At 31.4% G+C, this 12,456-nt stretch overlaps 1 protein-coding gene across 1 annotated transcript in view; it reads left to right on the top strand.

The window, feature by feature from the left end:
- The window catches only part of LOC134726176 (battenin-like), a 21,774-nt gene extending 9,318 nt beyond the window's left edge, over positions 1–12,456 (top strand). The window contains exons 7-15 of the mRNA XM_063590580.1: positions 51–123; positions 5,392–5,535; positions 6,098–6,198; positions 7,218–7,267; positions 8,798–8,866; positions 9,741–9,796; positions 10,559–10,652; positions 11,671–11,811; positions 12,296–12,456. Coding sequence (XP_063446650.1) covers positions 51–123; positions 5,392–5,535; positions 6,098–6,198; positions 7,218–7,267; positions 8,798–8,866; positions 9,741–9,796; positions 10,559–10,652; positions 11,671–11,811; positions 12,296–12,427 — 860 coding nt within the window. The 3' untranslated portion in view covers positions 12,428–12,456. The remainder of the gene's footprint in view (positions 1–50; positions 124–5,391; positions 5,536–6,097; positions 6,199–7,217; positions 7,268–8,797; positions 8,867–9,740; positions 9,797–10,558; positions 10,653–11,670; positions 11,812–12,295) is intronic.

Below are 12,456 nucleotides of genomic sequence, written 5' to 3'. Positions count from 1 at the left end.
ATTAAAAAGAGATGCTGATGTAAGTACGACCTATTTATGTTTGTTTTCAGGGGTTGTTTGTGCCAGTATATGTGGTGGTTTAGGAGAAGTAACTTATATGAGTCTTTCAGCCTTTTTTGATAGGTATGTTGTATACAAAACTAGTATTTTCTTGCCAGAGTGTTAATCTGCTTCTTATCTATGTGACATGAATATAAAAGGATTGAACAGACTTAGACTTCCGGTACGTTGTTGAGGAAGCAGCACGCAAAATTTGCTCTTGAACAAAATCGCTAAAAGATTGACTACAACCAGCCGAACAACTTAAATATACGATATAAAAACGGTAAGAAGATTTCGCTTGATATTAACTCCGATCTTTATGTGATATTTGGTCCTTTTCTCTTAAAACCGTTTTCTTCAAAACTTATGCAAAACAAGAAGGAATTTGTATCTATAGTCATAACGTCACTATACGTCGGAACAATTGATAACAATCGGATAACCAAAGCAACGTCAAAATGGCTACAAATACCCAACAAACCGACGATGAATTATCGGGAAACCTCTTATATGACAAAGATGCTAGAAATATCCTTATGGAGATCCTGAAGTCGCTACGAGTCCTAACGGATAGGATCGAGAAAATAGAGATAGAAGTACAGAAAATCGATGGTATAAAGGAAGGCCTGTCAAATCTGTCTACAAGAGTACAGACAAATGAGGAAACAATTGTCGAGATCCAAGACCGAAATAGGAAAGTTGAAGAAAGTGTTGAAAAAATGGGTCAGATCGTTCATACTGTAGTAGACAAATATTCAGCAAATGCTGAAGAGATATCTCAAATAAAAGACAGAATGGAGACGATAGGGGAGGAAAACGGAAAAGTCTCAAACATAGTCATTCAGGAATTAAAAGCGGAAGTGTTAGACTTAAAATGCAGAAGCATGAGCGATAACTTAGTATTCTCCGGGTTAGCGTTTCAGCGGGAAGAATCGTGCAAATTGAAAATTCAGAACTTTTTATTAAACGAACTGGACGTAAATCTGGGTAGCGTTCATCGATTTGGAAAACCCGGACTGAACGGAGCCCGTCCTATTGTAGCCAAATTTATCCACAGAGATGAGCTTGAAGATGTACTTAAAAAAATACATTCAAGCTGAAAGGGAAAACATTTGGGATAAGCGAACAATTCCCGATCGAAATTGAAAGAAAACGGAAAGAACTCTACCCTGTAATGAAGATGGCCAAGAATGAGGGTAAAAAAGTAAAACTGGTAAGAGATAAATTATATATCAATGGGAAACCGCATGTATCAACCGACACAAAACCAAACGGCACTGAATATAGGGATGTTCTACTACGTCAAGCCCAACAAAATTCGCATAGAAACAAAACTGTAAATGAACGCCCTTTTAAAAGGTCCCGACAGGAATCTGGAAACAATGACGCCATTAATGAGGCAACCATAACCACGCAACTGTAGGACGGGTCGAGAGAGTCCTCGAAAAATCAGAATGATCAGTTAAATTATCTAAATCTTACTTGTATTAATTGTTGTGGAATTAAATCAAAACTCAAATATCCTGAATTTACGGAACTGCTGTATAAAACGGACATTGCTGGCATTGTAGAAACAAAACTAGACGATATCGATGATATACAATTACAGGGATATGAATTGATTTATAAAAACAGAAATAAAATTGGCAAAAGAAGGTCGGGGGGTTTAGCTGTAGCGTACAAAAACCATCTCAAAGATAATATTGAATATATCAAAACTGAAAGTAAATTTGTTTTGTGGTGTAAAATATCGAAAGTAATAAATAGATCAGATGATATTCTTTTGGGAATTATTTACATCCCCCCTGAATATACTTCATATTCATCCATTGATGCAATAAACGAAATTGAGATGGAATTATTCGAACTATCACATAGGTTTTCAAAATGTTTACTTGTTGGTGATTTTAACGCAAGAACCGGGTCAGAGGATGATTTTATATTTGTTCCCGACAGTGAATCTCATGTCGTAGATATCGAAAATATACAAATAAATGCTGTTTGCAATTTAGACCAGTATGACTTCTCTCGCAAAAGGAACAGTAGAGATAAAATCAAGAACAGGTTTGGAAATCAACTACTAGAATTTTGCAAGGGAAATAACTTCTTCATCATGAATGGTAGAACTCTAGGTGACATAGATGGAAAGTTCACATGCCGAAATTCAAGCGTTGTTGATTATTGCCTATGCAGCGCAGAACTTATTCGAAATTTTACTGATTTTAAAGTACTTGATTTTTCAAGTCTCTATTCAGATATTCATTCCCCAATCGAGATATCGCTGAAACAAACAGATCAAGAAGTTAGCACCAAATATAGCGATGATACTAGAACAAATGAACAAAAAATAAATAATTGGACTAATGAAAAATCACACAAATTCTTAGAATGCTTGAACCTTACAGAAATAGAAAATATTAATTCTGAAATTGATGGCACGACAGTAGTGACGCAAGAAACAGTAAATACGATAATAGGTAAAATAGGCAAAGTGTTAATAAATTCAGCAAGAAACACTTTTGGGTTTAAAATCAGTGCAGAAAAGAAGTCAGAACATAGAAAAAATAAACCATGGTTTGACCATGACTGCAAAACTGCTAGGTCAGAATTCCGTAAGATGAAACGAAATAAAAATAAGTCACCGTTCCACAGAGCACTTGTGTTAGATGCCGAGAAGAGATATAAAAATACAATGAACAAAGCACATAAGAAATACAGAAGCGATTTCAGAAAGAAAATGGATGATCTAAAGCAAAAGGATGGTAAGGAATTTTGGCAACTTCTAAATGGAAACAAAAGTACAGCTCAGCCCAAGATCGATTTCGACAAATTAGTCTCATATTTCAAAGAATTAAACAGTGATCTGAGAGATGATACAGAAAATCAACAAATTGAAAGTAATATTTCCCATGAAGAAATAAACGATGAGTTAAATAGCAGAATTACAAAACATGAAATTCTTAAAGCGCTGAAAAATCTGAAAAATAACAAAGCTTGCGCCGAAGACAAACTGATTAATGAATATTTAAAAACATCAGCTCATGTTCTTATAGACATATATGTGAAAATTTTCAACCTAGTTTTCGACTCCGGAAAAATCCCAAAACAATGGGTCCAAGGAATGATAAAACCTGTCTACAAGAACAAAGGTGACAAACGCAACCCCAAAAATTACAGACCAATAACTATTGTGAGCTGTTTCGGAAAAGTCTTTTCAGCGGTATTAAATGAACGCCTTAAAAAATTCTCAGAACAAACATCTCTTCTTAAAGAAAATCAAAATGGTTTCCAAGAAAAATACTCAACAATTGATTGCGCGTTTCTTCTGAACTCTCTAATTGAAGTTTTACAACACTCAAAAAAGAAACTATTTTGCGCATTTGTAGACTTTGAAAAGGCCTTCGATACGGTTAATCGTAATTTCCTATGGTTTAAAATGTTGAACAGCAATATAAAGGGGAAAATGTTTAATACTATTTTCAGCATGTACCAGAATATTAAATCCAGCTTGAGCTATAATGATCAAATTTGTGAGCCGTTCGCTTGTGAAGTCGGTGTCAGACAAGGAGAAAATCTGTCACCGTTTTTATTTGCTTTATACTTGAATGACCTAGAAGACTATCTCATCTCAGAAAATGTTTTAGGCATGAAGACAATAAGTAAAGATATAGAAGAAAAACTTGGAACTTTAATGAAATTATTCATAATTCTCTACGCGGATGACACTGTAATCCTGGCAGAATCACCTGAACAACTACAACATGCACTTAACAAATTTAAAAAGTATTGCGAAACCTGGAAGATGCGAGTAAATGTTGCTAAAACTAAAATCTTAATTTTTTCAAAAGGAAGAACGACAAACCCTCCACTTTTCCGATTCAACAATCATCATATTGAAACTGTAAAACACTTTAACTACCTAGGAATTATTTTCAGCAAAACAGGCAGCTTTAAACAATGCAAACAAAATTTAAAGGACAAAGCTATAAGTGCAATGTACGAAGTTTTAAGGAAGGGAAGAATTCACAATTTATCTATTAAATGCCACGTAGATTTATTTGACATACTGGTAAAACCTATTCTGCTATATGGATGCGAAATATGGGGTTACGAAAACATAGATATACTAGAAAGAGTTCAAACTAAATTTTTTAAGCTACTTTTACATCTTAAGCCATCTACTCAAAACGAATTCATTTACGGAGAATTGGGTCGGTATCCCCTAGAAATAGATATAAACATTAGAATTATATCTTACTGGACAAAGTTAATTACCGGTAAAGAAAGTAAGCTTGCTGCTGTCATGTTTAGATACCTTTTGAAGTTATCACAAGAAACAACATTTCGATCGCGATCATTAGACAAGATGAAAAGTATTTTAGACAATTGTGGATTTTCTTACTTATGGTCATTCCAAAATACACCACCTAACATTAAATCGACAATTAAACAAAGACTAGAAGATCAGTTTACACAGTTATGGACAGGAAAGGTAAACGATTCGCCGAAAGCCCTGAATTATCGCCTATACAAGACATTACACAATTTCGAACACTACCTTAATGTACTTGACGATAAAGATGTGATAACAATGTCGCAGTTTAGGACCATGAACCATAAACTGCCGATTGAAAATGGCAGATGGCAAAACATTCCCCGTGAACAGAGAAAGTGTCCGTTATGCAGAGCTGCTATAGGTGATGAATACCACTATGTAATGGAATGCAGCAGTCTCCTGACAGATAGAACACTACTAATTGACAATAAATACCTAACGAACTGTAATGTTATAAAATTTAATGCTATTATGAACCAAAAACAGAAATCTAAACTCCAAAAATTGTGCAAATTTATCAGAATTATATATGACAAACTGGATTCTCTCTGATGTTAACCTGTCGACTATACTGATCATACCGTTGTAAAAAAACAACTCATAATATTATTTAATGCTTCCTCAACAAATGTACTTATATGTAATGTAATGTAAACTAATGTGTTTTTCTGTATACCTTTGTCCAACTTAGGTGATACCAGAATAAAATGATATATAACAGCATGTCGTTAGCAGAATCCTTCATTTTTGTAGTTAAAGTTATTTTAGAAACTTTAAATTTTATTGACCAATATTACCTTTGCTGTTTTAAAATCTTTTTCTGCCCTAAACTTTCATTGGAAACACTAAGATTTGTTTTTTAAATGTCAGAAATGAAATAACTAAATAATTGAAAGTCAGTTTTATTATAGAGATTTGGTGCTTCAAGTATTGTAGATATTGCATAATTTATCTCAAACATATTACTAATCTGATACTGACAACTACTCTTTTCTGTTTTTTTTTTTTTACAGAAATGTTATATCAACATATTCCTCAGGAACAGGGGGAGCTGGTGTATTCGGTGCCTTATCATATGCTGGTTTGACATCAGCAGGTCTTTCTCCTCGTAACACATTGTTTGTCATGACAATCATGCCTGTTACCATGGCAATAAGGTAAATATTTCTGCTTCTTTTTTTCATATAACTGGAAGTAAAAGTTCAAATTAGACATCTAAATGCATGTTTTATTTTCTACTGTTTAGGTGTAAATATATCACTTGCAAAAATCAGATAGTTCATGCAGTACTTTTTTGTGTGTTTATAAAAATGATAATATCCAAGTTATAAACTGAAAAGGAAACCCCTAAAAATAAAAGATACTCATGATTGTCTTCAATTTTGATAATGATACTTTATGTACCAGTATATTCATTTAAACATTATCAGAAAATTTCAAATAATGTTTTTGTGACTGGCATTTCATAATTATGCAAGCTCTCAGAATTATATTGATGCCTTCAAATTGATATTGGTGTGATATTAAGAAGTCTTACACTCTTATATAATTTAAATTTTCAAATATTTTTTAATTTTTTATTTATTATCTTTTTGTTTAGAATAGCTTCCTCTCTGTACTTGTTAGCATGGGTGAAAATCCTTACACTTATGATCACTTGTGATATGAAAGTGAGACTTCAAACTTATTCTGACACTTATTTTTTATGTGTATTTTTAGTTATTTTGGAATTTTAAAAAAACCTGATAACATGTACACAAAAACAGTAACAGATGAGACAACAGATGATACAACAGCTTTGTTAGATGATAGCAAAGAAGGTAAGTATCTCTCCCTCTGGTACTTTAGTTATTCAGAATTCAGAATTACACATGAGCTATAGGAGAGGGAAGAACCTTTATCAGGACTCTGGAATCAGGTGTTTTTCAGCTTGGGATTTCGGGTTCCGGGAATTTGTTTTTTTAGAATCTGGGATCCAAAAATTTGGTTTTTTTAGAGTTTCGGGATCCAGGATTTTTTTGATTTTTTTTTAAATTCCTGGATGGCAGGATTTAAATTTTTTAACTTCGGGAGCTCAGGATTTCAGGATAAGAACCCCTCCTACCCCCCTCCTATATTATAGTCCTAATTATGTTATTTACCACCGCTATACATAAAAGGACAGTTATTGAGTGAGAGATACAATAGTTTGCTCCTTGTGATAGTAATACATGAGTCGCATATTGTATTTATAATTACCTAGTAGTTATTTCCCTTGCCTTTGGGAATAAAAAAAAAAAAAAACATTACCTCCTCTCCTTCAGGATGATAGAAAATCTAAATTAAAAAACAATGATTTATTTGGTCAATAATATACTGTAAACCAACTTATTTTCGCGGATACTTAACCCTTTGTAAACTGTTTCGCGGCTATTTGATTTCGCGATTTTCTAATTTCTGGATATAGTTTAATAAGGAAAGATCTAGGTTTTACATATTCGCAACGATTTATATTCCTATAAATTTTCTACTCACGAAAGTTGCGAAAATAAATTGCTCGCAAAAGTAAGTTGGTTTACGTAATCAAACAGAAAGTTTGGTAGATTAATCTTAATTAAAGGAACTTTGCATATTTTGGTGTTCTTCTTTGTTGGTTGTAAAATATTTATACATGTACTATTGATTAAATAATTGGTATTGATAAAGTCCCTGCATGTTATAAATAACACTTAAGATGGTAAGCCAAATTTAGATATAAAGGTTAACCTTAACATATTATTATTATCTTCATCATTTTTATTTGTAAACTTAATATAACATAATAATGGCTGTATAAAATTAGTTTAAATTTGTTTTACAGTGTCTACAAAAATAGATTTATCTTTAAAAGACAGAGTAAGACTGTTACGTGTAAGTATGAATGGATTGATAAACATATAGTAAAAGAATTTATACAAATAATACCATACAGATATAGGACTGTTACATTTTGAACCAAATAATATGCAATCATCATCATTTATTTTTGTACATGTCATTTAATTTAGTCCTATTAGGGACAGACAGTACCATGTATTTTCCTTTGATAGCCAGTAAACACAGATCTTGTTTTTGTGATAGTGTTTAAATCATAAATTCTTACTATTATGAAAAAAGAAGATATCATATGATTGCCGATGAGACACCTCTCCACAGGAGACCAAAATAACACAGAAATTAACAACTATAGGTCACTGTACGGCCTTCAACAATGAGCAAAGCCCACACCGCATAGGCAGCTTTAAAAGGCCCTGAAATGACAATTTAAATCAATTCAAACGAGAAAACTAACGGCCTTATTTAGGGGGTCTCATTGGGGGGTTCTAATCCCAGAGCCCCCTTACTGTTTTGTCGGATTCCTGTATCCGGCTTTATGGCAAGCCAAAGTGGACAAAAAGAGCTATTTCCTAATATTAAAAAATCATTTTCTAATATTAGAAAATCATTTTCTAATATTAGAAAATCATTTTTTAATATTAGAAAATCATTTATTAATATTAGAAAATCATTTTCTAATATTAAAAAATAAGGTACTTTTTAATATTAGAAAATGTTTTTTTAATATTAAAAAATCATTTCTTAATATTAGAAAATCCTTTTTTAACATTAGAAAATCTTTTTTTAATATTAGAAAATCATTTTTTAATATTAGAAAATCATTTATTAATATTAGAAAATGAATTTCTAATATAAGAAATTACTTTTGATTTTCTAATATTAGAAAATTAATTTCTAATATTAAAAAAATGATTTTCTTATATTAGAAAATGATTTTCTAATATTAAAAAATGAATTTCTAATATTAAAAAATGAATTTCTAATATTAGAAAATGATTTTCTAATATTAGAAAATGATTTTCTAATATTAGAAAATATCTCTTTTTGTCCACTTTGGCTTGCCATACGGCTTACACTATGTATTAAAGTAAGCAATTCTCATTTTTTTGTAATTTCCTGTGTCCCGCTAGACTTCATATCCCATTTTCATGGCACAATAGTTCGACTTTCATGTGTCACGCTTACAAAAAATCGACAAACCTGCGTCACCCTTAGACCTCAATGAGACCCACTATTTATGAACAAAAAAATGAAAGAAAAACAAATATGTAACACATAAACAAATGACAACCACTGAATTGCAGGCTCCTGACTTGGGACATGCATATTTCAAGAAGTATTGTTCTCATCCTCTCATTTCTATGTGATTTGGTTGGGTGGATAAAATAGTTAAATTCTGCAATTAAGATTACAGGGTTATGAACAGGGAATAAGTGTCATTGGAATCAGAATAGGTTGGTGCATTGGGGGAGAGGGGGCAGAAATCTGTAGAACTGACCCATTTATAATTCCTGTATGATATGAGTCTCATTTATTTTATAATTTGTATGTTTATATTTTCAGCCATTATTAAAGTATATGATTCCACTTATACTGGTATATTTTGCTGAATATTTTATAAATCAGGGATTGGTAAGTTGATTATTCAATGATTATATTTAAAATTTTACACACAATTTTAGTCTTCATGAATTCAAGAATTTTCCAATCATTTGCCATTACAGAAAATGATTTTCTCTTTTAAGTTTTACCCTTTAATCATTTCTCAGTTATGTCCCTTTGTTAATTGAAAAATTGAAGATTTGCTGTATATTTACTAGTAGGGGCATCTGTGTGTCCTTGGACACATTTTTCATTTTAATTTTATATCACAAAGATAAAAGTTATAGGTCACATAATAATTAAGAATTTGCACAGCTTTATAATAAAAATTGGAAAATTGGTATACATTCTCTTGAACTGAATTTTAATGTGCATATTGTTAATTTGTTATGAGTTTACTTTTCTACACTGGCTAGAGGTATAGAGGGAGTGTTGAGATTTCATTAATATGTTTAACCCCGCCACATTTTTTGCGACTGTCCCACGTCAGGAGCATCTGGCCTATGTTAGTCTTGTATTATTTTGATTTTAGTTTCTTGTGTACAATTTGGAGTTTAGTATGTATGGCGTTCATTATCACTGGACTAGTATATATTTGTTTAGGGGCCAGCTGAAGGAGGCCTCTCTGTGCGCAGAATTTCTCGCTACATTGAAGACCTGTTGGTGACCTTCTGCTGTTGTTTTTTCTATGGTTGGGTTGTTGTCTCTTTGACACATTCCCTATTTCTATTCTCAATTTTATGTACAGTATGTATCAGTATAACATATCATAAATGGTTGCAAGCATAAAACTATATTTTTGGTGAACAACTCAGGGCACAATTGAGTCTTTAATATATATCTGTCTCAACATTTTTTATACTACATATAAATACATTGTTTTATTGTTGCTTGTTCTTTTCAGATGGAAATATTGTATTTTAACAATGTATCATGGTCTATATCAGAACAGTATAGATGGTAAGTAAAATGAACAAAATGAAAATAAGGAGAAATGGTATGATTTCCAATGAGATAACTATCTACCAGAGGCCAAATAATGTGATTGTAGGACGATCACAGGTCATTGTATGATCTTCAACTGTCAGCAAAATCAAAACCCTATTGTCAACTGTAAAGGACAATAAGGTGTAAAACGTGTAAAACAATTGAAAACACAACGACAAAACTTTATTTGTATAACAGCAATTAACAAAAACAAATAAGACTAACAGCAAGATGATTTGATGCAATTTTTAATGAAATATTTGTCATTGATAAAAACCAAACAAAAATCTTTGAATTAATTTTGAAATTTGGTAACTCTGAATCGTTTTATAGTCTTTTTACCATTTTAGCTTTTTGTCCTAAATTGGGTGTAATATTTGCAACTGGAATATTACAAAGATGCTTTCAGTTGAAATTACACTAGTTAAATTGCATGTTTTGATTCAGGTCTCATTACCATAAATTTACATAGTTCCACTGGAACATTTTTTTTATAACTAACAATTTAAGAAAATGGTTTTTATACAACCGCAAAAAAATGTGTATGCAATTTAAATATGTTGATCTGGATGTCTTTTTTGGTTTTATTACATATATGGGTTGCTGTCTCATTGACACACATACAACATCTCTTTTATATAAAATAAGTATGATATCTATTTTTTCTTTTTCAAGAAATTTAGTTAACTCATTTGTTGTCTATGCTGTGTTCATTGTAGTGTGTTTGTATTCTAGGTACCAAGTAGATTACCAGCTAGGAGTTTTTATATCCAGGTCATCAGTGAATTTCTTTGAAGTTAAAAGGTTGTGGGTGCTTCCCATTATTCAGGTAAGTAACATGCATGATAACAAATATAGTCACATTCCAACAGTTCCTCAAAAATTAGATTAAGTCAGTATTTAACATCACAGAGTCTACTACAACGTTGGACATGCCTTCATATTCCTGATATGGTTCAAATATTTCCAGAGAATATTTTATCACAAATAATCTTCTTTCTAGAATATATCAGGTCCTTTCTAGATTTTGAAATAGCCAAATTGTAGTGGAAATTAAAATTAATCACTGGATCTGGATGTTTGTGTTGTTAAAACAATATTGCAATGTATAGAAAATTAATTGATACGCCATGTGCACAAATTGAAAATATGTTATATTAGTAATGCTCAAAGCCAAATGTATGAAATCTAAAAGTTTGATGTAAAGAAGCAATAAATCATACATACATATCAAAATAGATGCTGAAATTAGCATAGTAGATATAAGAAGATGTGGTATGAGTGTCAATGAGATAATTCTCCATCCAAGTCACAATTTATAAAAGATAAACCATTATAGTTCTAAGTATGGCCTTCAACATGGAGCCTTGGCTCACATTGAACAGCAACCTATAAATGGGCCCAAAAATGACTAGCGTAAAACCCGCCAAACAGGAAAAACAACAGTCTAATCTGTATAAAAAACAAGAAACACTTATCAACCACATCAACAAAAGACCAGGAACACTTTTGCTTTAAGATCATAACCTTATTTTTTTTCAAATTTTGTTATGACTATCTAATCATTTATTTTTTTTTGACAGAAAATAAGTTACTTTGAAATATTTTCTGGAATTTGGATGTTAAAGATGTTATAAAAAAGGGGAAATCTTGAAGCAAACTATTTTGAAAATAGAAAAAGGTGATGTTGACATGCTTTCTCCTTTGTTAACAGTTACAAGGCATGTTTATCTCAAACTATTACACAAAGGGGTTAAATGTTCATGATGTTCGACTGCCAAATTACAAAACAATGATTAAATAACACTGTGTATATGTATTCAATACTTTTTCTTCTTCTTTTTCAGTTTATCAATCTAGGAATACTGTTAACACAAGTATTCTACAGATTTATACCTAATATAGCCATAATATTTGTGATCATATTCTTTGAAGGATTGTTAGGAGGGGCAGCTTTTGTCAATACATTTTATCAAATTTCAAAAGAGGTAGGTAGTATTTCTAAATGTTGTATATAATGTGATCCTTTTTTCCTGTGGAGCAAGGAAAAATTGTATTTTTATGAATTTGATTTTACCAATTCAGCATACCTGCCTTAAGGAAATTTGTTGATCATTATTTCTTTTGTATTGGATCACCTATATCTATGAAATCCACAAGTAATTAGATTTTATGAAACTAATGAATTCAAAGACATGTTTAGACTATCTTACAGGAAGTTCACCACTACCCCTAGTGTCACCTTAAGCCATACTCAATGTTGTTGAAAGATACCACAGTTTTTAAAATATAGATATATAAGTATTTTGTATACAGTAGAAATAAGATTTGGTATGATTGCCAATAAGTTAACTCTCCACAAGAGAGCAAATGACATAGTAGTCAATATAAACCATAATATTAATAGTTCATGACCTATATATGATTGAGTTTGCTGATAAGGCGTAAACACATGTACTTTTATCTTTACAGATTAGAGCAGAATATAGAGAATATAGTTTAGGAGCAGCAACCATTGCAGATTCCTTTGGTATATCTGTAGCAGGAGCAGTGTCAATACCTTCACATAATCATATTTGTTCTTTACATTTAAAAGTTATGTAACTATGACAAAAAACTGTGATACTTTTATG

This window comes from Mytilus trossulus, chromosome 1, assembly GCF_036588685.1.
Source record: "Mytilus trossulus isolate FHL-02 chromosome 1, PNRI_Mtr1.1.1.hap1, whole genome shotgun sequence".
NCBI lineage: Eukaryota > Metazoa > Mollusca > Bivalvia > Mytilida > Mytilidae > Mytilus > Mytilus trossulus.
The sequence above is the reverse complement of the archived record's forward strand: the minus strand, read 5'-3'. Positions and strand labels throughout refer to the sequence as shown.